General features: G+C 40.7%; 3 protein-coding genes across 7 annotated transcripts in view; all 3 read left to right on the top strand.

The window, feature by feature from the left end:
- camsap2a (calmodulin regulated spectrin-associated protein family, member 2a) overlaps positions 1-6,834 on the top strand; it is a 44,962-nt gene extending 38,128 nt beyond the window's left edge. For 2 of the 4 annotated variants that reach the window (XM_085381671.1, XM_085381668.1), the window contains 6 exons: positions 618-754; positions 1,145-1,368; positions 1,938-2,010; positions 3,394-3,509; positions 3,904-4,022; positions 4,516-6,834. In XM_085381671.1, the coding sequence (XP_085237797.1) occupies positions 618-754; positions 1,145-1,368; positions 1,938-2,010; positions 3,394-3,509; positions 3,904-4,022; positions 4,516-4,821 (975 nt within the window). In that variant the 3' untranslated portion in view covers positions 4,822-6,834. Of the gene's footprint in view, positions 1-617; positions 755-1,144; positions 1,369-1,913; positions 2,011-3,393; positions 3,510-3,903; positions 4,023-4,515 lie in introns of all 4 variants that reach the window. The other 2 variants (XM_085381669.1, XM_085381667.1) reach the window with 1 other exon arrangement.
- A 1,340-nt stretch (positions 6,835-8,174) lies between these two features.
- LOC146653160 (WD repeat-containing protein 47-like) lies at positions 8,175-21,118 on the top strand. Of its 2 annotated transcripts, XM_085382940.1 has the most exons (16): positions 8,175-8,338; positions 10,200-10,390; positions 10,475-10,558; positions 10,660-10,744; positions 11,299-11,607; positions 11,826-12,265; positions 13,104-13,200; positions 14,096-14,268; positions 14,354-14,611; positions 14,928-14,994; positions 16,293-16,450; positions 16,840-17,009; positions 17,118-17,288; positions 17,521-17,652; positions 19,100-19,318; positions 19,427-21,118. In XM_085382940.1, exons 2-16 carry the CDS (start codon positions 10,233-10,235, stop codon positions 19,567-19,569), a joined length of 2,664 nt encoding a protein of 887 aa, XP_085239066.1. In that variant the 5' UTR covers positions 8,175-8,338; positions 10,200-10,232; the 3' UTR covers positions 19,570-21,118. The 2 variants fall into 2 exon arrangements, with proteins under 2 accessions (XP_085239066.1, XP_085239067.1); XM_085382941.1 differs by lacking the exons at positions 8,175-8,338; positions 10,660-10,744 and having other exon boundaries at positions 10,357-10,390.
- Positions 21,119-21,687: 569 nt separating this feature from the next.
- Positions 21,688-24,637, top strand: lim2.2 (lens intrinsic membrane protein 2.2). The gene is made up of 5 exons (XM_085382281.1): positions 21,688-21,779; positions 22,740-22,962; positions 23,467-23,607; positions 23,933-24,067; positions 24,411-24,637. The coding sequence occupies exons 2-5, from the start codon at positions 22,785-22,787 to the stop codon at positions 24,479-24,481; spliced, it is 525 nt and encodes a 174-aa protein (XP_085238407.1). The 5' UTR covers positions 21,688-21,779; positions 22,740-22,784; the 3' UTR covers positions 24,482-24,637.
- Positions 24,638-24,757: the final 120 nt, after the last annotated feature.

Raw genomic sequence — 24,757 nt, 5'->3', positions numbered from 1 at the left:
GCTGAAGATAGGTCGGCTAGAAAACGAGGGTGGATACAGAGGGATGAGCAATGAGCGGTCACATGAATTAACCTCTACAGAAATCAGATTTGTAGTTGAGTTGCATTAGAAGTTTGCTGTGCCACCATTAGAAACAGCTGAATTCAAATTCATTTCGTCACGTGTGTTTATATTTATAGTCTGAACTCAGATATTACAGCGTTAACCACAGGGACATGAAACAAAGCGTCTGTTGCATAATAAAGTGTTTAGAAAGCCTTCAAATGAATGTGCTCTTTCTGGCCCTGAGAAATTCCTCTGTTCTGTGGCTTCTGCAAGCCCTTTTGAATGCTTCATTTAATATTACAAGAGCATGTTGACCTTTCCACAATCCAGGTTTAGAGTCACCTCTTCATTATATCAGATTAGATTGAACAAAACAACAATAAAAAGGATTTACTGGGTATCAAAATGACACTCGGTTCTTCCAGCTCTGGATTTTCATCACAACCACAGAAGGTCAACTTTGCTTGATGAAAAACAGATAAACAGCTAAACGTATAATATTCATAAATTGACACAGCAGCTTGCATTACCTCACACACACACTTTAACCCAGCTGCCTTGTGTTCCTACAGGAGGATGGAAAAGCAGAGGAGAACATGGCGCAGAAGAGGGCTGCACTGCTGGAGAAAAGGATGCGAAGGGAAAAGGAGAGCCAGCAGAAGAAGATGCAGCTGGAAGCTGAGCTGGAGCAGAAAAAAGAGGAAGCTCGGTGTGTCCGTCTGAGAAAAAAAATTAACTTGTTTGTTGAGATTTTATTTGATGCTTTACTAGAATCTTTTTCCTACTTTTTCCTCATATTTTTTGTTTCCATTTTGTATTATCTTCCATGTATTTTCTTCATTCTGTCCATTTATGAAACATCACAAGATAGTAATAGTAACGTCACAGCTTTCTAAAGCCCATTATGTCCCAATATTTGCTTAATATATCTAAGACTTATAGACCTGATTAACGTTCAACATCTTGCCAAATAACTAGTCTCTTTTTAATAGCGGTGCAGTGCAATATTTACCAATCAATCGGCTGTCTCTTATATGGTGAATTTAGCATTTCAAAGTATCTTATTGCTAACTCTCCTTCCATCCCTGCATCTGTTCAGACTGAAAGCCGAAGAGGAGCGTGTCAGGAAGGAGGAGGACAAGGCCAGGAAGGAGTTCATCAAGCAGGAGTACCTCCGGAGGAAGCAGCTGAAGCTGATGGAGGACATGGACACCGTCATTAAACCTCGACCCGCGGCAGGGGCCAAACAGAGGCGAGGGCGACCGAAGTCTATCCATCGCGACAGCATGGACTCACCCAAAACCCCCGTGAGGGCTGCCACAGGTAACCATGGAGATGACCCCCTCTCTTAGAGAGGTCAATGCCATCTCGTCTGTCACATCAGTGTCTCGCTGCTGCAGTGCATTGTGCCACCTTAGACTGTGTTAAGCAACCAGCTGAGCGCTGCCTTCCTCCTGATGTTTCCTTAAATGCTGTTTTATATACGGTAGTAAAAATATCAAGCTAATATATGGCATTGATATTAATGCAATAATAATAATAATTAGTATACTGAAAAATTATTCTAAAATAACAAATTAAAACCTCACGTTGAAGGAAGCAGCATCAGTGTATGCATGTGTGATATGTGTATATTTTTAAAAAAGCATTATATGATCTGATTTTACTGAATATGTGTTTAATTATGCATCATATTAGTCAGTTTTGCATGTATTTGTGGTTGTGAGACATTTCAGTCGCAGCACTGAGGCTCTAATGCTGTCGCAGGTGGCACAAAACACCGTGGACAGTCCGGTGGTGTTTTCATTCGTGCTGTGGTGTAATCGTGTCGTGTTGTGTTGTGCCACGTGTGATTATCTCACATCCAGGTTCACGCCAGCGTGTCTTTTCAGTCTCCAGCTTGTCCCTTGCTTCACTCAACCTGGGAGACAACGACAGCGTTCACTCTGAGAAGAGAGCAGCAAGGTGAGATGTTACTGGGTTCTTTTTCCCCCAAAATGAAACAGGTTTAACACTTGGTTTAGATTTTTGTGTTCCATTCAGCAGTAAATAATTTTACTGGTTTAACCTTTTCTACTTGCTGTAAGAGCCTTAAATCCATGCCAGATATATAGTACAGAGTAAACTCGCACTGCCTTCTCAGGCAGAGCACGTGCTGAAGTGCTCTCTGGTGTTACAGTAGGAGTTTTATCCTTCACACCTGCCGTGATGTGCATTTAATTGGACCAGCAGACTAACTCTAACTCTCAGATCTAACATTTTTCCTGTTTTCTCTCAGTCTTCCCTTTTAACGCTTTCCTTTCATGTTGTTTGACACGTCAGAAGTTCTAGTTTAGCCTCTAGCGGTCTCTTCTACTTTCTGGGCTCTCCTAAACTGAGAAGGAGAAGGTTAGTTTTTCTGGTTGACGGTGAAATCTTAAAGGCAATTCATGCTGTCCTGAGCCCAATCCTGCACTGAAAACCCTTTAGACCACAATGGGTTTTGTTAGGGATTGTGTAAGCACTTTAAGCAAAAGCAAATGTTTTTTTGTTGAGACACTCATAACTAACTTCAAAGCAGGTCCGCTATGCTTCCTTCAGTATCACCATCACAAAACAATCACTTTTTTCTTTCCTGCTTACCCTTCTGCTGTGCTGTTCTCACCAATGTCCACACCTGCTTTGGTTATTTACGTCTGATAAAACACCAGGTGATTTATTCAGAACCACTGCTTGACAAACTCAATGCACACCCGAGGTAGAGCATCCATCTTATCAAGTCATAAACACATTTTTTTTATTCAAAGAAAGCTGAAATGACTTGTTAATATGGTCAGTTTAGTTGCACAAGTTGGCCTAATTGCTCTTACTTTGCATTTTCTTTGCTTATATTTACCAAATGCATGGCACAGATCATGTAATTTGGTGGTGTCCATGTAAAAAGCTGCATTTGATTTAATATTGTGAAGTTAAAATACTCCAAATGCAAAGAGTCTTACAGTGAGAGCAAGTAAATGCCAAATCCTGCACAAAAAATGTATCTGAACTTTTTTTTACTGAGCTTAATGCACCAAACTGTATTCACTGCCTGCGCTTGCAAGCTTTGCTGCTGCCCTGGTTATCATGACTTTGTCACACAGCTAAAACCCAAACCAAGTCCTTTCTTTTGATGACCAAACTGAACTGAATAGCAGTGCCTGCAGTATGCTGTGCTGAGTGTTCAGGATCAGCACACATCCAGAGAGGTAAACTAACGGTCTGTGTGTGTGTGTGTGTGTGTGTGTGTGTGTGTGTGTGTGTGTGTGTGTGTGTGTGTGTGTGTGTGTGTGTGTGTGTGTGTGTGTGTGTGTGTGTGTGTGTGTTTTCTAGGCCTGACTCTGCTGATGGTTTCCTGTCCCCCAGTCGCTCCAGCAGCAGGAATGGAGAAAAGGACTGGGAAAATGGATCCACCACCTCTTCTGTTACATCAAATACAGAGTACACTGGTAGGTTAACTCAGTACACGTCTTAGTTTATAGACACATATTAAAAGTGGCAAATATTCACAACATACAGTTGTTAAATTAGATCTTTGTTCTATCCATTGGAGATTTGTTTTTATTTATTTTTATTTTTTTTATGTTGATCTCATTGTCTGAAGCTGGGTTTCCGTTTGTACTGATTGCAGTTCAAAGTAGTGATATAAACAGTTGTTTCTGATTCAAATAGCTCACATTCCTCTGTCAGACTAACTGGTAACCCTACCCTTAGCTATCGTCATACACGATTCAGCAGCAGAAAGAGTAAAACCAAGCAAACAAGTCTTTCCTTTGACATCACTGGAGTGGTTGCTATGGCAACAGTCCCATCCTGATCTCCCTGCCTCCGTCTTTCTTTCAGGACCGAGGCTGTACAAGGAGCCCAGCGCCAAATCTAACAAGCACATCATCCAAAATGCTCTGGCACACTGCTGCCTTGCAGGGAAGGTCAACGAGGGGCAAAAGAACAAGATTTTGGAGGTACATGTCCTTCATAACTATACTTACAGTTGCACTAAAACTGACATGGGACCTTTGACTCTCTTTGAGGTGTATGTTTAGTGTACATTTTCATATAAAGTGGTCTTTAAATTCAGAGTTTTTGTAGATTTGCCTCTGTACACCATCACAGTGGATTTGAAACAATCAAGATGTGATTGAAGTGCAAACCTTTTGAAGACTATCCCATTTCTTTGCCTTGAGTAACTCTTGGCTTGCCTTTGCAGTATGTTTCATTATCCATTCGCACTGTAAGGCACTATCTGATTAGTTATGCAGCATTTGGCATAATCTCTGCAGAGATCATAGCCACTTCACAATTCATGTATCATGAGTGTTTTGTAAGCTGTATATCCTGTTGATATTTTAAGTCACAGATTTATAAATAGGAAAAAATATCTACATAGCACATCAAGTGTCCTTAAGCATATGTCACCTACTTATCTAACCACATTTACTCCCCTGATCTTGACAGGAAATGGAGAAATCAGAAGCCAACAACTTCTTGGTTTTGTTCCGAGATGCCGGATGCCAGTTTCGCGCTCTCTACACTTATTGCCCCGAGACCGAAGAGATCAACAAGCTGACGGGCATCGGCCCCAAGAGCATCACACGCAAGATGATCGATGGCCTCTACAAGTACAACTCAGACAAGAAGCAGTTCAGCCAGATACCAGCTAAGACCATGTCAGCCAGCGTGGACGCAGTGACAATCCACAACCACCTCTGGCAAACCAAGAAGCCAGCCACCCCTAAAAAAGTAGTGCCTGCCCAGTCCTAATGGGACTTGATACCCCGAACATTTCATTTTCCTTCTTTGAACATAACCAGTCTCGGTTAGCACTTCACTGTACATATCCATGAAGATTCAAACACCTGCAATGCCAGTTAGATGAATGCGTATTTATCTTTTGTTTTGTTTGTTCTCCTCATTGCATTCCCGTCCTTTATCCTTCATATTCGGACCAGAAGTGATAAGACTTTAAAGATCACGAACAGCTGGAATGTACGACACTGTCGAGGAATGATGTAAACGTAATCATGTCTGTGTTTGAAAAAGAGATTTGAGACATTGTGTGAGAGCACGTGTGACTGATGTTATGTGCCAAACATTAAAAGAAAGAAAAAAGGAGACAGTATGAATGCCGGGACATTTTACTCCGTACACTGAAGCTCTGAATGTTTTCAATTCATGTATAGATTGACTTTTGTTCGCTCTACCCTGTTGAAGTGTGGCCTTACGCACGTTTGTTTTAGTGTAAGAGTGAGTGTAAAGCGACAACCTCTTTTGTATTTGGAAGAAACCTCTTTTTTCTTTTCTCACCTGTGTGAGTAAAAGTTTGTACATTAAAGTACGTAAACTCCAAAGGGCCAAAAAAAACCTGATTGCATACAGCTAGCGTTAGCCACACAGGATACATGTGTTCAGCTCAACAAAGCAAAGCGGTTCCAGCTTTTTCAGAACCCCTGTTTTTGAGGAAGTGATTTTAATGAATGCAGGACGTTACTGTAGATCACTGGTTCTCAACCTGTAGGTCAGGACACGTGCAGACAGTTTGTGCTGTACAATGTCAGTTTTCTGGTTTATTTGCATTGCTTCAGCCCAAAAGATCGGGAACCAGTGTTGTAGATCACCTCGCTGCTGGTTCACAGCAGGTTTGTGAACAAATGAAACTCCTCAGTATTATTTATTTTTTATTATGAAATGCTGCCGACTACAACTTGTAGGGTTCTTTGCAGTGTACTAAGATATTGTACAATCACACTCCTGGCCACTGGGATCAGGACTGATATCCAGGCTATAATGACACCTACAAAGTATTTCTCTTTATGTAACGATGAAATATTAACATTAAATTCAAGATGCACACTCAGACTCTTTATTATCATATCTGCACCCAGCTATAAGCCACTTTTGGCCCACCAAAATTAAGTAAGAATAGCTAGAATATAGCACATGCTAGATTTCTCATAGTTGCAAAAGATATGTTCTGTTATTTACAAGGTAAGTGATACATCAAAATAAGTAGTTTCTCCCAGTTTATTAAAAAGGCCACATTATGAAGTGTTTGTGTCATTTTCAACATGTCTATGCGTCTTTTTCACCACAGAAACGGGTTCAACCTGAACAACTAAAACGTGTGTGTTAGCAGCATTTTTGTCCATCATCTAAATGCAGCACGTTGTGAATTTATAGTAACATTGTTATTTTGCTAGATTTATTTTTTTCTATTAACACTAGGATGAGATTCACACAATAATGCAAGGCAGAATAGGGCAGGTAGATCCTTGTTGCTGCATACGGGTAGAGTCTCGCCATTTGGTTTAACCGGCGTCAGCGTTGTGTTACTTTTGCCACTGAATGTCAAATCCAACACCATTTGCAGGTATGATTTCCCCCCCAAAAATAAATCTGCCAACGTGGTGCTTTGTTTTTAACTGGGGCGTGGGACGGGTGGGGGGTATTTATGACCAAAAGAGACATGTACGTGTTTTTGAAATTGTAATCTAGTACGACTCGGGGAAGAAGTGTTTCAATGTTCTTTACTGGAAGGATGTGTCAGCAGAAAGCTCGGTCTGCCTGCATTTGGCTGTTTTAAGGCCAAGGTTAAAAAGAAGATTATTATTTAAACTGTAATGATATTGTGCAGTGTGTTCATGTGAGCAACTTATTCACTATGATGACTTTGTTTTTGTTTCGTCAGACGCTGTGCCCTCATTCAACATGTGGCTGAACATGTAGTGTCATTTTTCTTTTTCATTTTGCATTAAATAAAATAAAGCATGACATCAGCATGTCTGTGGTGTTGATTGCAAATGAGGGTATTTTTAAAAGGATATGCAAAGAGGGGGTTGTTAATAGAAGCAAACTCTTTTCATGGAAGGATAATATTTAACCATGAAACAGTTTTGGAAATATTAGTCGTAGGGTTCTTTCTTTTTTATATATATATATTTCTAAGATATGGCACTGGACTATTGGTGTTTTCGAAGGGTTTCAAAGCCCAACCTGGTTAATTAGGGTCATTCCATCTGAAATCATCATGGGCCATTTGCATAAAATGTTATGGTCCAAATTCTTTGGTTTGTGTTTTCACACTTTGAAATCTGAGGCAATGTTGGAACATGAATATTTCCAAACCTATTAAAGATAAAAGACTGAAATGTTCACTGGTCTTCCCTAACATAAACATGAATGTCTGTATTTTGGGACAAATACATTACAAAAAAGGCTCCACATTTGAGCAGACATAAATACCAAACGTTTCCATTGCAAAACAGAACTGGTGACACTTTTGGAATGCTATAGTTGCATTTCACAGAAATGCAAAGTGAAACATGAAAAATACTTTTAAACAGAAAAATGAAGAATTCATGCTGTATTGAACAAATAGTCTAAATTGTGCCACGTAAACACAAATAGATCAATAGGTAGTCTAGTCCAGATTTGAAATCATAACATTTTCAAGAGGTGGTTCATCAGAAAATGTTCTACAATTATAATTAGATGGAGTACCTTAGATAACGGCAAAGTTAATGTGTTTAGATTAACTTGTTTCCAGTGAAAGCTATATATTTAGCTAAAGTAACAAGGCTGGATTTCTAGAAGCAACTTTATCTGACCCCGAGTACCTCGGGCCAAAGGCTCCACTGTAAATGGGAGCATAAAATAATTTTAACTTAGTTTATGAATCAGTCCAGTGTCGCTACTAAGGCTGTTAATAACACTGTGGTTATTTGACTAAAAAGAATACACATTGTTGTAAACAAGGGAACTCAGAGTAATTTTAAAAGGGTTCAGCCACTTTTTTCATCACTTTGAGTGAATATATATATATAAACCATTTTCTATATTCTAATTAGATGCCCAACTTTCTGATAAAAAAAATGTATATATTAGCTTGACAGCAATTTAAAAACTCGTCTTAGAGATGTTCAAAGAAAATAGCATTTTTATTGTCTTTCTTTGTTATTTATCTTATTTCTTAAGATAAAATAAAATAAAATAAATCCTATCCTTTTTTATCTCCCTGAATTTCCTTTGAAAGTTGTCGCGTCCGTGCTGTAGGTGTGACCGCTGGGCGTCGTTGCTACAGTTGATTGGTGGTTTGCGGCTACGTCCGCATGGCAACCGCGAGCTGTGTACAAGAAACGAGGCAGGAGAAAGGAGCTTTCTGGCAACGCAGTAAAGCCTTTCAGCAGTCAAATACATCCCTGCCGTCTTCTTCGTGGACGTCGCTACATCTGGAGACCGCGGGCTTTAATGCGGCGGGCTGTAGGCGCAGACTGACTGACAGGTGAGATGCTGGCACTGTTTCAAGGCGGTGTTTAGCACTGCGCTGTAGTCTAGCACGGTGTGTCCCCAGTAAGGGAGACAATGATTGGCATGCTTATCATTTTTTGCCCTGCATTTGTGTCCAGTGGTGTTAATAGTCGTCACTGGCTGCCGTGCTCGAATAAACAAGGTGTGTCCGAGGACAGATAAAGTGCTGAGGCTGTCAGGTTTGGGCCGCAGACCTGCTCTCACATCCCGGCCCGGAGCTGGGTGGATGTTCTGTCTGTGTATGGAGGGAACAGGGCGGCGTCATAAGCTGCTCTCCCAGCCTCTCTATGCGCTTCCTTAAACATACAGGGCAAGTGCACCATACATAATGAAGACCCCTCCATGTCTTTGCTGTAGCTGCCTGGGTGATGTTGCAGTGACTAACCATTTAAAGACCCAACCTTGGAACTGCATCTTTGATATGTTCCAGTATTTAAACTATGAGCCATTTAGGGACATTATGCATATGTGCAGAAACACCACAGATGCCCTTTGAAGCATAAAGCAAGCCTCCAGCAAAAGGGACATCACAGAAAAATACAGTTTAGTGACCGAGTTTAAAAGTGCAAAGGAGTACTACGAACTTACTTGAACCATCATAATAGACTAGAGTAAGAATTTAATTAAAGTGCAAAAATTAGCATTTTGCAAAATTAGACACCAGGATCATCAATGGGAAGGTTAACGTTCTCTAGGCGTTAAGAAAGAAAACACCTAATAACCTCGAACAGTATACTGATCTGGAAATTGGAGTGACACAAGGGAAAAGCATGTAGCATTATCTGTTAACCATAGTACAGACAGTGTGATGAGTCTCACAGAGTCCAGTGATGTGAGAGAGGACGTAAGCAGAGAGATGAATTTTGAAGTGTAGATAAGTTGCAATGTAGGGACAGTTTCATTGTGCTGACGGACAGTGGCCTAAATTATGCTGGAAAAGCTCCCAACAAGTTTTTGAAGGTAGAGAAGTAGAATATTCTACAGTGGCCAGTTTAACCAGCTGGTCTGTATTCTGTCAAGTATGAATTTCACTTGGTGTAAGCAAACCCAAAGGGAGAAAGACACATGAACAAACAACGGCTGCAGTAAAGCTTGTGAAAATAGAAATAATTTAAAACATGGTTTATGATTAAGTGATTGTTTTCCAGTTACATTTTCAATTGGATATGAAAACAATGTGTTGTGTTGGTGTACAGATCGAGAATTATAAAAAATTATAAAAACTGGAATTCACCTCCGTTTTTGTTTGTCATGTATTTTTTGCAAACAGGTGTGAAAAATTTGGGAATGCATAAACCAAAATGTCAAATATAAGGGTCAAAGGTTAGATTGGTTTTGGAAAATGTGAAAGATGAAATACATTTTGGACTTTTAACTGTATTTATATATGTTTTACAGCTTTTCTCACAGAAAAAGAACTCCTCCTTAGCCAATTACACTACAGCAAAGCAAATAAAGTAATAAGTTAACACTTGAATAAAGAAATGTCTTTTTTTAAATGGATCTACAGGAAAAACAGACATTTTCAAACAAAACAAACAAACAAAAACTTTGTTTTATAATTAGAGGACAGTTTGGGTTATGAGCCACCAGAATTTCTGTAATTTTACACATTTATTTCTTACAATTTAAGGCCAAAGAGTCATGCTGACAGATTATTTTTCCATTTCTTTTCACTTACTACAGTATTAATATTACAATTAGAATAATTTCCTTAACATTGGGAACATCAGCATAAGTCTTTCTTCTTTTGCTGTGACCTTTCCATTAACAGGCTTCTGCCTTGTCTCTCTGTTTTCTTTTTTGTTTTTTTGTTTTTTGTTTTTTTTGTACAGCCAGCTATAAGCTGCCCCCAAAAGATCTGCAACATGACAGCAGAGGAGACGATCAACATAAAGGAGGCTGAGGTGATCAAGCTGATCCTGGACTTTCTCAGCTCCAGGAAGCTGCACATTAGCATGCTGGCTCTGGAGAAGGAAAGCGGTGTTATCAATGGACTATACTCTGATGATATGCTTTTCCTCAGGTACACACACTCATATGGCACAAGCGGGATAGAGAGAAGTTTTTCACAGGATTCTTAAATTGTTCATTTGTTGTTTTTAATCAGGCAACTCATTCTGGATGGCCAGTGGGAGGAGGTGATGCAGTTCATTCAACCGTTAGAAGGAATGGACAAGTTTGACAAGAAAAGGTGAGAGAAGCTATATGTGGCTGTTTCGTACCGGTCTTCACACAACAAAGAACATTTTTAAGCGTACTTGTTTGTTAGCACGTTTGCACTTGTGTTTCCAGGTTTCGCTACATCATATTTAAGCAGAAGTTTCTGGAAGCTTTGTGTGTTAATAATGCCATGTCGGCTGCTGAAGACCCTCTAAATGTATGTGTACTTTTATATTTATGTCTTTGAAATGTATTATGAACTAGATGCATGTTTCCTAGCAGCTGCTCGTTGCTCAGTATAGCAGCCTGTGGTTATAAAGCTACGTTAATGTAAATTCTCTGCAGTAAAGAGAATTTTAATCTTGACTAAAAAGAAATTACACATTATAGTACTTGTTAAAGTATAGCAAGTATAATCTCTGAGATACTAGTTTAGCAACAGTTTCTTTCTATGATTCGCATTATTTTTTTGGATGATGCCTACTTTTTTAGAGCGAACCAGTGTTAAAAAAACAGTCTGTTACGGGCCACATAAGCTCTCTCTTGAGCACAGGGAAGTAAAATTGACAGGTGGGTTGGTATCTCCTTAAGCTGGTAAAAAGCCAGTTTCACAGCAGGCTTTACTCACTCCCATCCTATTGTGTGATAATCTGTGCTTGTAAGGAACAGCTAATGTCATCCTTTATCTGTCAAAACACCAGTGGGCTTCTGTATTGAGCACCCCAAAATATAATCACTGTCTTGCCCGCCTGAATTTTTCTGCTTTTACAGCTAGAGATCACCATGCAAGAGGCAGTAAAGTGCCTGCACAGTCTGGAGGAGTTCTGCCCGACCAAGGAGGACTACAGCAAGCTGTGTCTCCTCCTCACACTGCCACGCCTCACCCATCACGCAGAGTTCAAAGACTGGAATCCGAGCACGGCACGAGTGCATTGCTTCGAAGAGGCCTGCGCGATGGTAGCTGAGTTCATCCCTGCAGACAGAAAGCTGAGTGAGGCGGGCTTCAGGGCTAGCGGGAACCGCCTCTTCCAGCTGCTAATCAAAGGGATCCTTTATGAGTGCTGTGTCGAGTTCTGTCAGGTAATCTGATGCGCTATTAGTGAAAAGGGTTACAGTTAGGCTTAAGTGGCTGATAAAAGGCTCAAACCTGCAGAGGTGTTCAAAACTACTAAAAAAGGGTTTTATTGCAAAGTAACCTATTACTTTTTTTTTGTTTAAAAAAACAAACTGTCTGGTTTTTGCACATTTGTGTCTCCGAAAAAATAGAATAGGTTTTAAGAAGCTTTTCTGTTTTGTAGAGTAAAGCAACAGGAGAGGAGATCACAGAGGGCGAGGTGCTGCTTGGCGTGGATTTGCTGTGTGGGAACGGCTGTGATGAGTTAGATTTGTCGCTGCTCTCCTGGCTGCAGAATCTTTCCCCGGGTGCCTTCACCTGCGCCTTCCAGCAGAAGACCCTCAACATCCACGTGGACCGGCTGGTGAAGCCCAGCAAAGCTGGCCACGCCGACCTCCTTACTCCATTAATCAACCGTCTGTCCCCGTGCCCTACCTCACCCTTTCATCAAAGACCTCATTCGGCCGACACCTACATGTCGAGATCCCTCAACCCAGCTCTGGACGGCCTGTCTCACGGTTTGGCGGCCCAGGACAAGAGAGGCCTGGAGACAAACATGAAGTTCGCTCTTAGCCGGAGCCTCGTGGAGAATAACGTGCATCAGCAGGACGATTCACCTGAGAGGTAAAGTCAAAGAAACTGGAAAGGGATATTTCGTACATCTTGTTGGGAGTAAATATAAATGTTATTTTGCAAAATAAACACTGAACTTTCCCTGGTGTCAGGAAAACTAATTGCACTCATTCAGCATTCTAATTAGAACTATGCAGTCGAATCAAACTTATAAACCCCAGAATAAAAATGCTGCTTGACCGGTCCATGCAAAGATTCATTATTTAAATCCTGCCTACAAACAACTAACCACGCAGGCTATGATGTAAAACCTTTTCTTTATTTAAAATTCCTCTAATGTATGTTATTATACTTTTTAAAAATATATATATATTTAGGATAGATGTCTGCCAGACTGTTGCTAGTTTGTTTTACAAGGTGACTGCAAATAAAATGTCACAATTCTAAGGTTGAGACAGGATGTTGGCCCCACCTGTTGGATGTAGTCAAGCTGTACAACTAGGCGCAAAAATGCATCAGTGTTGATGTGATATGCACATATATGAGATCATAGTTAATGGATTTTAATAAGAATATTTTCTTCTTCCTGCTCCTTTTCACACATGGTTGTTGTGTTTTGTTGACAGAAGATGTGGTTGTTTTGTTTGATTGTAGTACCAAGTGTGAAATAAATAAAAATGAAATGAAATGAAATGAAATGAATTTTATGCAAAACAGCAGAAATATTATTGTAGCTGACACAAATCTAGACTAATCTTCAATCATAGGTTAATTAAGAGCTTTTTAATTTGACTTTGCTATTATTGTTTGCATAACCCTTATAGATAAAATGTTTTTGACTTGAGATATAAAATCAGATAAACTGATTGATACGTCTTCCTAACTATAGGAAGCACCCACAAGGGCTGGATGGACCAAACAGCACACGCACACCTCTGACTCCTGGAAAAGATGGTGGGCCACCGTGCAGCACAGAAACACATGAGGTATGAACTGCAGGCCGTAAGCAGCAGACTTATGTGCATGGTTTAAGCCTGAAATCAGCCAGTGTCATCTGTTGTTTAAAGGTGAAAGTGAATGAATGCCAGGCTTCACCTCCGGGTTCTCAGAACAAAGTTGTTTCTCGACTGTTACGAAGAAAAAGCAACAGTTAGCTGTCTGGTCACTTGAGTCAAAGTCAGTGAAAGATTTTCAGTCTGGAGTTAAAGACACAGAATGAATCCCCCCTGAACTGTGTGGTCTTAACGCCTTTATTGCATTATAAATCCTGCCTGAATTCTATACTACACGTCCACATAGGGCACTTGCACCTTGCTGCCCCCTGTCCCAGTGTAGCGAGGTGGAGCTCATGGACACTGGAAACACATAATCTGCTTTGATATGCAGCCACATCCAAAGATGGCCTCCTGCTTTCATCATCACTCATCTTTATACATTTCAGGTCCCATCTAGAAGAGCATAGTACTTTAAGATTATATCACCACGTGTGTGTGTGTGCATGAAAAGTGGTGAGAGGCCTGAAGGATAATATACTGTTGACTCAATGCAATGAGTTCCTTGAAAACTTTTTTATGGGGTGGATGATGGAGGACAAGGCCTTGGGAGTTGAAGAGTTGTCAGCAGTGGCTCTGGGAACGAGTTTGCCTTTTATAATCTGGTGTGTGTGTGTGTGTTTTGTGTGTGTCTGGACACTTCCAAGCTTTGAAGCACAGAACAGTGAAAGGCACTATGAATTATTCAGCCTACAGGGCCTGCTTTGGTAAAATAGAAAATACAGTTTCAGGGATTTCTACATTTTCTGCAGAAACAATTCAACTGTTTGGGTTTTTTTTTGGGGGGGGGGGACTCATTTTGGTGGCTTGTGTCCTTGTCTGTGTCCAGCGTCATGACTCCACTGAGCACATCCAGGAGTATTACAGACAGCGGCTCCGCGTGCAGCAACATCTGGAACAGAAGCAGCAGCAGAAGCAGCTTTACCAGCAGATGCTGCTGGAGGGGGGAGTGAAGCCCCAGGATGGAGCCCAGCACAACCTCACAGAAACCTTCCTCAGCAGGTGAGGATGTCATTCCTACAGGATTTGATGTCAGCGAGGAATGAAACGCAAGCCGGGTGCTACGACAGAGCTTGTCTTTGTCTAGATCCATCCAGAAGTTGGAAGAGATGAATGTGGGCATCGACCACCGTGGAGAGGACATGATGGCGCAGCTGGGCCAGCAGTGGAACGGGCTGACGGGGAACAACAGCACATCTAGCCCCAGGGTGCCTGACACCCGTCACACCCCAGATAAAGGACCGCCGAGGGACAAGCCAGGTGGGGTGAGCAGCAGCACGCCAGTAAGCACCGGGAGCCACAGCTTGCCGTTGCTCAGTGAGTCCCCAGTTCCTCCCAATAAAAGGTAAGAGCCTCCTGCTATTGGTCTCCACCGAAACATCTTAACTTGTTAGAAGTTAGGCTCACATTTTGCTGGTGTGTAGGGAATGCTTCTAGTGACTGTTCAGCTGCTAATTAATTGAAATAGAACATGTATCAAAAAGAAGAATCAGATTTCAAAAGGCTATGTTTGCTATGTGTAATGCAGCTTTCCTCATAGCCAGCATTTGCTAATTATTATCAAATATTTGAAACATGTCACTCCGAGCTCTTATTGATGGGAACCAAAAAAACCCAATGTTTATGACTTGTTTATGCATTGTTCTTTTTTGTGCTCAAAGAATCACTGGCTCTGGTCCTACAGTCCAGGATGACTCCACAAGCTCTGCAACACGTAGCACACACGAGGTATGTAAGCACGCTCTGTTGATATTTAACTTCCATACATTCCACATACAGTGGTATGCAAAAGTTTGGACACCGCTGATAATTTTCATGATTTCCCTTCATAAATTCATTGGTTGTTTGGATCAGCAATTTTATGTAAATATATCATATAGAAGATGAACACAATGATATTTGAAATGAAGTTTATAGGATTTACAGAAAGTGTGCAATAGTTACTTAAACTAAATTGGGCAGGTGCATAAATTTGGCCACCCCAACAGAAATCTTCCATCAATATTTAGAAGATCCTCCTTTTGCAGAAATAACAGCCTCCAAACCTGAACACTTCCTATAGCTTCCAATGAGAGTCTGGATTCTGGTTAAAGGTATTTTGGACCTTTCGTCTTTACAAAACATCTCCAGTTCAGTCAGGTATGATGGTTTCCGAGCATGGACAGCCCACTTTAAGTCACACCATAGATTTTTAATAATATTCAGGTCTGGGGACTGAGATGGCCAATCCAGTACCTTGTACTTGTTCCTCTGCATGAATGCCTTAGTGGATTTTGAGCAGTGTTTACGGTCGTTGTCTTGTTGAAGTATCCAGCCCCAGCGCAACTTCAACCTCAAGAGACACTGTTTGTGGCATCCTTCGCCTCGGCTTATCTAAGATTTTTCTTGACCTGTCACTTCCAGCCTTAACTTGAACTGTGCCTGTGGTCTTCCATTTCCTCACTATGTTGCTCAAAGCGGAAACTGACAGCTGAAATATCTGAGATAGCTTTTTGTATACTTCCCTAAACCATGATGTTGAACAATCTTTGTTTTCAGGTCATTTGAGAGTTGTTTTGAGGCTCCCATGTAGCCACTCTTGAAAGAAGATGCAAAGAGGAGAAAAACATGCAATTGGCCACCTTAAATGCCCTTTCTCATGACTGGATTCACCTGCGTATGTAGGTCAAGGGTCAATGAGCTTACCAAACAAATTTTATGTTCCAATAATTAGTGCTAAAGGTATTCAAATCAATAAAATGACAAGGGTTCCCAAATTTATGCAGCTGCCTAATTTAGTTTAAGTTACTATTGCACACTTTCTGTAAATCCTAAAAACTTCATTTCACTTCTCAAATATCATTGTGTTCGTCTGCTATATGATATATTTAAATGAAATTGCTGATCCGAACAACCAATGAATTTATGAAGGAAAATCATGAAAATTATCAGGGGTGCCCAAACGTTTGCATACCACTGTGAATGCTTAAACGCAGCTGCAAACTTCATGACAATGTTTGGTTTATTTTTTTTATCTTCCTGTGAAGCCCGCAAAGTGCAAAACACAGTTTGTTAAGGTGAGCCAGCTCGAGGACACACAGGCAGTGCGCGCAGTGGCCTTCCATCCCGCCGGTGCGCTTTATGCCGTCGGCTCCAACTCAAAAACCCTGAGAGTGTGTGCCTACCCGGAAACACTAACTGCCAGGTGAGAGCGGCTTACAGGGACCTACAAATCCACACTGTGAGATATTTAATTTGTAATTGAAAGCCACAGAGATACATGTAATTTTTGTATCTCTAGAGCAATTTTGATGACTTGAACAGCTTACTTCCTTTTCTTACTTTGAAAAAAGACAACGACCCAATATGAGCAAGCATTTGGCGACAGTGGGAAGGAAAAACTCCCTTTTAAGAGGAAGAAACCTCAGGGAAGAGCAGCCATCTGCTGCAACCGGTTTCATCAAAATGAAAAATAAAATTCACTCATGGAAAAAATCCAAAATAGGTGGATTCAAGGAACCTTTTTAATTTTTTTTCTTCATGCCTTCATCATTTTTTTTATCTGTCTGTGTCCATGTTTGTTTGCTTCTTTAGTGGTTCTGGTGGAGTGAAGCAGCCGGCTGTGCGCTTCAGGCGGAACAAACATCACAAGGGCTCAATCTACTGCGTCGCCTGGAGCCACTGTGGACAGCTTTTGGCCACTGGCTCCAATGATAAATATGTCAAAGTCTTGCCTTTCAATGCAGACACCTGCAATGCCACAGGTACACACAATAAGGAAAATATTAGAAAAATAAGTTTAAGCTGATGCAGAAACTCATGTTTCTTCTGTTGCTAAACTGCTTGGAAACATCTGTACTCTTGTGATTCAGGCCCAGACCTGGAGTTTAGCATGCATGACGGCACTATTAGAGATTTGGCTTTTATGGAAGGTCCTGAAAGTGGAGGATCTATTTTGATCAGTGCTGGAGCCGGGGACTGCAACATCTACACTACTGACTGTCAGAGAGGACAGGGCCTTCATGCCCTGAGCGGACACACTGGTATGTCCCCGTTTACCTGCAGCTGAGAGATTGGTCTAAGCAAACTCTGGATAGGGGTTTTCAAAGTGTGGTCCCCAGTAGTGTTTTATGGTATTGTCTGCTTCATTCATCCACTGTAGGTTCTTTGAAACACAAATTTAGCACGAGTACCAACATTTATCGCATTTATTGCAAAGTTGTTGAAAAGAGTTGTTGTGAACAGAGCTCAGATATTATGTGCTGTTTTGAACAGGTCACATTCTGACTCTGTACACATGGGGAGGGTGGATGATTGCTTCAGGCTCACAGGACAAAACTGTCCGCTTCTGGGACCTGCGGGTGCCCAGCTGTGTTCGGGTGGTGGGCACAACTTTGCATGGCACAGGTGAGTCATACTGAAACTTGCTACTTTGTTTGATTGGAAATGGTTTTTACCACACTGCTACAGGTTAGAGTGGTTTTACAGGAAGACACTTACACTTTTATGAAGAGCACGACTTCCATAAATTAGAAAGGAAAAAAGAGAAATTAAAGACAGAAATCAACTGACGCTTCAGGGCAAGTCAAAAAATATTTGAAAGCTACAGTTAGTTATTTTCTGAGGTTATTTAATATAAAAAAAATAATATACTAAGATATACATGATTTTGTATGTAATTACATCAGTATACATTTATTACATTCTCAGAAATTTAGAACTAATCCAGTAAAAATAGAAATATGGGGAGGAGGCACCAGTTTTTTTGAAATGTTGGCCATGTTGCCCAGCTATCTTGAACACAGTGGATGAGATGGACATTGTTGCTCTGCCTGGTCTTGGTTTTTTATGTATGTGGCTAGAGACCAACTATATATGTTGTTAATCGCAAATAGCTCTTTCACACTATATATTTGCTATTTCCACTTTATCCTCTTCCTCCTCATCTATGGCCTCGTCATGAACTGAAGTGAGAGCTCTAACACACGGAAACATGCATAAATGTGCATTCCCCTACAGCAGCCACTGTAGCTAGGATGATATTTTAAACGCTGTAACTTTTAAAAATATATTGAAATATGCATCCAGTACAGTTATATATTTATACAGTTTATATTTAAAAATAAATGTTTAAAAATGTTAGCTGCAGGTAGTGTTAAAGTTTTACCTTATTTGTAGTATTTTCAGCTGAGTCTGCATTCGTTTTGTAATATTTTGTTGTTTAAATCTAAGCAAAAAGATGACAAAGTTAGCCGCAAAGATGCATTATCGATGGCCCTTTACTCTTAAATGTGGCAAATCCAGTTATTGCTGTTATTTCCAGGCTGCGGCCCTCTCTTTGTCCTGATTGCTCTCCTAGCATTAGCATTACCTCAGCTATCTGTTCTACCCAGTTACAGCAAAAAATCATTTAGATGATGATTAACAGTTCAATAAAATCTTGTTTGCTGTCTGGGTTATTTGTGATAACATTAATCCACTGATATCGCATTATCAAACACCTACCTGTCTGATAGCGACATGAAGGACACCTAAAGTAGGAGCATATCTGCTGCTTGCATGTTTGTAGTTTGTCAGCAGCCTGTCTCTTATGAAACTCTTAATATGAACAGCTGATGAAACCATAATCAAGCGCTGCACTCCAGTAAATTGAAATAATAAAACAAGTGTTTATCACTGTGGTGTAGTATTCGCTGATGACAACTGTAAAACATTTTGTCACAGTTTCCCTTTGCAAATGCAAAATGCCTGGATAACGTTTAAGGCTTTGAGTGTCAGAAACTGCTCCTGTCAGCAAAATACTTTTTAAGCTGTATCCAACAACATGACGTTCTTCACACTGTACGTTACTCAGGAAGTGCAGTTGCTTCAGTGGCAGTGGATCCCAGCGGCCGCCTGCTCGCCACCGGTCAGGAGGACAGCACCTGCATGCTGTACGACATTAGAGGAGGCCGCATAGTGCAGACGTACCGCCCCCACAGCACTGACATACGCTCTGTGCGCTTCTCACCGGGAGCCCATCATCTCCTCACTGGTTCCTATGACAACAGGATCATAATCAGCGACCTTCAAGGTAGCTTGAAATAAGTCATTGTTTGAAGTGAAAAATCAAATTTTGAAGCACTTAAAATTGTGTTTGTAAGCTCCTCCTGTGTGATATTTCCCCCTTCTCTGACCCCAGGTGACCTAACCAAGCCCCTCCCTCAGACGGTGGCAGGGGAGCACTGGGACAAGGTGATCCAGTGTAGGTGGCACCCACACGATCGGACCTTTGTCTCCTCGTCTGCGGATCGAACCGTCATCCTCTGGGCTCCAGGCCCGTGAGATTTAGAGAAAGAGCACAAGAGCACAGTTTCCACATACACCCCAGCTCCGAGGTGTATTGGTGTGCAAAACATGCATATCGTAAACGTCAAGTTGTTTATATGTTTAAAGATAAGTGCACATGTGCGTACAGTAGGGTGACAGGTGCACTTTTGAGCCAGAAAAGCCAGTCACTTTAAGGAGGACACTTTCTACGTATGTGTGTATATGAATGTCCATATATGTCTTTGGGTATGTGCCAATGTGTGCTCAAGCAACCATGAATTTCTGGAAATCTGAGTGTATATGGCTTTGCAGTTTGAGTCAAATTTAAGGAAAAATGTGAGGTTGAATTTCTAAATATACATAGAACATGTCTGTGTTCGCTTGATACCTTTCAGCTTGTGACTTTTATAATTTCAGCAAAGATTAAATGGCAAATGTGATACAGAGTATAAAGATGGTCGCTAATGCCCATCTTAAAAAGCACTTTACTTTACTTTGACTGCGAGCATACTTATCTTATATTGTAGCTCATCTGTCACACTGCCCAAGCAAGTACACTCAAAACATGGAGGTAAACAAAGAAGTAGGGTTGGTGTAATGTGACATTTAGCATCTTAACACAGCAACTCTTTTGATAATTTCTGCAGGAAGGAGCGACAGAATTTAATGTTCTGGAGAGAAGCCACATTTGGTTATGCATATCATAACGTGCCTTTTTTGTAACTGTTGTGTAGTTTTTTGGATGTCTGGATTGATAGATTTGTTTTTTTAATTTGCAGCTTTATTTTGGTATTTTATCACATGCCTTTTGTCAGCTGCAAGTTCAAACAAGGTTACTGCACCCATCAGCATCACTTATATGCATACAACAGTTTATTCACTTACATGAAAGCTCCAAAAAAAGAGTACCACTGGGTGTGAGTTACAGGCAGCACCCGAACAAGTCGAGTTAAGCTTTAGGAACCTCTTCTTGGGAACTCTGGTTCGAGCGCATGGAAGTGTTTACCTGCAGTCGGTCGATAAATTTGACAAGAAAAAAAAGTCTTAAATCAGAGATGTGGATTCACGAGAACCCGTGTCCCAGAGAAGGTTTAGGGATTTATAGTGAACTTTACAATAGAGTCCACTAAATGCAGACAACCATGAGAGTCTCTGTATTTTGGATCAGCAGGCTAATGTCAAAACAGTGGTAATGATGCACTTTAAAGAGATGCTTCAGGACTGCACAGTGTGAAACACCAGTGTCATTGGCTTGTTTAACTTTTAGCTTCACTTTTTTGAGCAGCCTGGTGCAAGTGTGAGACAGAGACGAGGGTACAGGCTGAGAAAACGACTGACCTTTGTGGGATTATCGTATTGTGCTTTACATTTTACCTTATCTGTGACTCTTGATGGCATATTCCGTGTCACTGTCCACCTGTAATAGTTACATGCACAAATGTGTCACAAGTAAGACAAGTGCCAAGGGGTCATTAGGGTTCAAACTGTTAAAAAAATAAAGTAGTGGCTGTCTAACACACCTTCTTTTAAGGAATACTTTGAAACAAACTGACAAAATAAAGATATCGAGTGAAGTAATTGATGTGTTTCATCTTTTTTTTTTTTTTTGTATCAATCACACACACCCACTGGCTGCTCGTTTAGCACAGCTTGTTAATACTGGGTTGGGTCCAGACATGTCAGCTTATACCTAATAAACTGACTGGTGAGTGTACATCACTGATTTAAATGATCTTAGAGCCTGTGCACACAGGTAGGTGCAAACATAGTTATGTGCAAGTGCAGGGCGCACATGGGTTCACCTTTTCCTCTGTGCAATTGCCAACATAAGTCTGCTACTGCCTATCCCAGCATACTCCCATTGCTACATGGCAGTAATACAGTTTTTGGCCTTTGATAGAAAAGCAATTTATACATTTTCACAGCTTGCCAAGTCTGAGCCAGTATTTTCTAGGAAAAAGTTTGAAAAAAAAAAATGATAGGAAGTCATACAGCACATAGAGAAAAATCAAGAGCAAGAGTTCAGAGATGCACTGGGGTGATAAAAGGATGGAGGTAACTGCAGAGAAGAGAGCAAGAGGGGGATTTAGCATCACTCACATGCTGCGCTCGATCATTCCCTCTTTTGTGCAGTGGACAATGAGGGCCAGAGGTACGGGGGCTTAAAAAGGATACGCGCACTGTCACAGCCAACAAACCTGGAGAGCGACCAGCCAAAACCAGAGGTATCAGTTTAAAAATGTACAAGTGTAAAAGAACGTAACTGAGTGTATTTGCCAGGAAAATATTAGTCTTTGAGGCCTTAAAGGGAAAAGGACAAAATTGCTTTTGAAGAGGAAAACCTACAAAGATATAGAAGACATGAGGTGTCAAGATTGGTGATTTTTATTTATATATTTATTTATTTTAACTGAGAAAGGATCTGTACAGCTTACAAACTGGACCTGTGACCCCAGTGTTGGTTCATGTTACTTAATAGAAATATATGGGACTCAGGTATAAAATTTCTTTGGATGTTTGGAAATTTTTTGGCGAGAAGTACGGGAAAAGTCAGTGCATGAAGTTGCTGGTTTACTGGCTGGCTGACAGAGCAGCAGTGCTGACGGTTCAGTTACTCAGTGGTGGAAGATTAGTTTGTGGAGCACGGAGGGGAATTAGTGATGAACAATGGCTCTGAACTGCCTGTTAGGCAAGCTTTTTGTCATACAGCAGTTTGAGTCAAGTGTTTTTCTGACTATATCCAATTCTAGAATTAAATTAAAAGCACATTTATCTGATGTGGTGATACGAAATGTAACTTTTCCATCAAAATGCATCAAGATAATGTCTCGAGATTTAAAAAGGAAAACGTGCTTTAAACAGAAAGAGGTAGCTCCTCAGACTCGCAACAAGTTTTGGATTGCCTTTATTGTAGTTATAAGAACTAAGCCACGTGCATGTGTGGCAGGGACTTGCTCTTTGCTGTCTTACTAGATGTAGATTTGGTAATGGATTTCTGTAATTAATGAGGAACTTAGCTTTGTGCATTTTTATGTGATCATCTAAAAGACTCGAGGGTCGACAGGAGAAAAAAACAAATCCAAAGACTGTGTGCAGCTGATCTTTCAGGAAATTAATATGTAAGTGTTGTGCACAAACTCTTAATTCTGTATTTTCCCCAACTCTGTCCTCTCTTCCCCGAGCAGCTTTTGAATGTTTAGGAGGACAGTCTCTTGCCAGGCGTCTCCACAATGCTGTATACTTTAGCAGGAGGAGGCACCCTCTGCGGCGTGGCCGCCCTCGTGCTTCTCATAGTTTCTACAGCGACGGACTTCTGGATGCAGTATCGATACTCTGGCAGCTCGGCCAATCAGGGGCTTTGGAGATTCTGCATCAACCACAAATGCCACGCCCACACCATCACTGTAGGTGAGTGGTCCACCTCAAGATTTTTTGTAACAAACTCATAAATTTAACTGTAACAAAAGTATCTGAATTCATGCAGACTATGTTGTGAGTAGAAAAATTTGTACAGCATAGAAAGCTAAAGCAAGTGCACATGGTTTATATGTAGGCTTAAAGACTGCAGTACCTCAGTTATTCAAAAAATAATGTTTAGCACGTTTAAAGGGCTACATACTGAACTTAGAGGATATTATGCTAGTATCGACCTAATATCAATATCAGTGTTGCTAGCGATACTGTCCACCTACCTCTACACTGCAACTGTGTGCTTTTTCTAAAAGTTAACTGGCTACAATTCTTATTTACAGTTAAATATTTTAAGCAGATGATTCTTAAGTGTTTTACACAAATAATCAAATTCATGGCAGGTTTTGTGACTTCTTGGTGAGGCAACACGAGCTGCACAATCAGTGCAAATGTAAGTGTATATTCAGCATGTGGACATGGTTCTGACCTTTTTGTTTCCAGCCTTCTGGGATGCCACACGGGCCTTCATGCTGCTGGCAGTGCTGAGCTGTTTTGCTGGCGTGGTGCTTGGACTGAGCGCTTTCACTAACGGCACCAAGAACAGGAGAGTGCGCACAGGTGGCATTGCCCTGGTCCTGTCAGGTAAACCAAGAGTGAGCAGATCAGAAAATACAAATTTCAATACAGTTTTATTTACACTCAATAATCACACCAACAGTCACACGACCAGTTGGGGGTGATAGGGGGCAGCCTGATGCCAGCCCTCTGTCTTGGGTTTTATTTTTGGAACTCTTCCCATCATGTAAAAGATTCCAGAAGCAATTATACATTCAAGTCCTGAATGCAAACTAATTAACTAAATGTCTTGTGTTGATTTTTTTCATATTTTGGGGGCAACATACAGGTCTCAAAGAAATATGTCTTCATGTTTTACCCAGTGGATTTTTTCTGTCTCCTCTGTTCTCAGGTTTTCTCGCTCTGCTGGCTTTGGCAATTTACACTGGTGTGACTGTTACCTTCTTTGGCAAACGCTTCTTGGACTGGCGCTTTTCCTGGTCCTACATCATAGGCTGGGTTGCCATTATTTTGGCCTTTGCAGCAGGTTTGAATTGTATTTATTTCTTATTGTAGGAGTCATGTTTAATGTGAGTGAATCACAAGCAACATGCTTTATTATTATTTTTTAAATATTTTATTATTTTTCTAATAAGTAAAAAAAAAACCAGAGCCTCAGTGTGAGGCTTTTGTCAAATATCAAACTTGATGATAAAATGACAAAAGGGCATTTTCTGGACACATTTAGGGACTAAGCAGCTTCTTGGCATTTCCTACCTTAGTAACAATTACTCATGGCTACTCTGTCCTTCTAATGAGCTTTCATTGTTTGAGAGCCATCGTTTTTAAGAAGGTATTTTAATACTTATCTACATATCATTTCCTTTTAGGCGTGTTCCAACTCTGTGCCTACCAGCGGACCACTGCAGAACCTGCTCCCCCCAATAACCCGGAGAGCTGAACAGCACTAACGCACTGCTCCGCTTGCAGACTGTTGCTGCTTTTGAGTACCTAGGATGGAATAAATGAATATAGATTCCTTTCTTTCTGGTTTCCCTGTAATACATATTTGACACCACGTGCTAGTACACCACTGCTTTTACTTTAATGTAGATACATAAACTGTAACTGTGTGAATTATTGATTTAAAACCAATTGAAAAATAATATTCCAGTTGGTTTTTAACACTTTATTTAACCAGAAAGTCAAACTCTTAAAATGAATGTCGTTTAAAGGT

This window comes from Rhamphochromis longiceps, linkage group LG15 (assembly GCF_057381845.1).
Source record: "Rhamphochromis longiceps isolate RC_006_pf linkage group LG15, R_longiceps_female_GT1.1, whole genome shotgun sequence".
Lineage (NCBI taxonomy): Eukaryota > Metazoa > Chordata > Actinopteri > Cichliformes > Cichlidae > Rhamphochromis > Rhamphochromis longiceps.
Note: the sequence above shows the minus strand (reverse complement) of the source record. Positions and strands in the feature narration are given on the sequence as shown.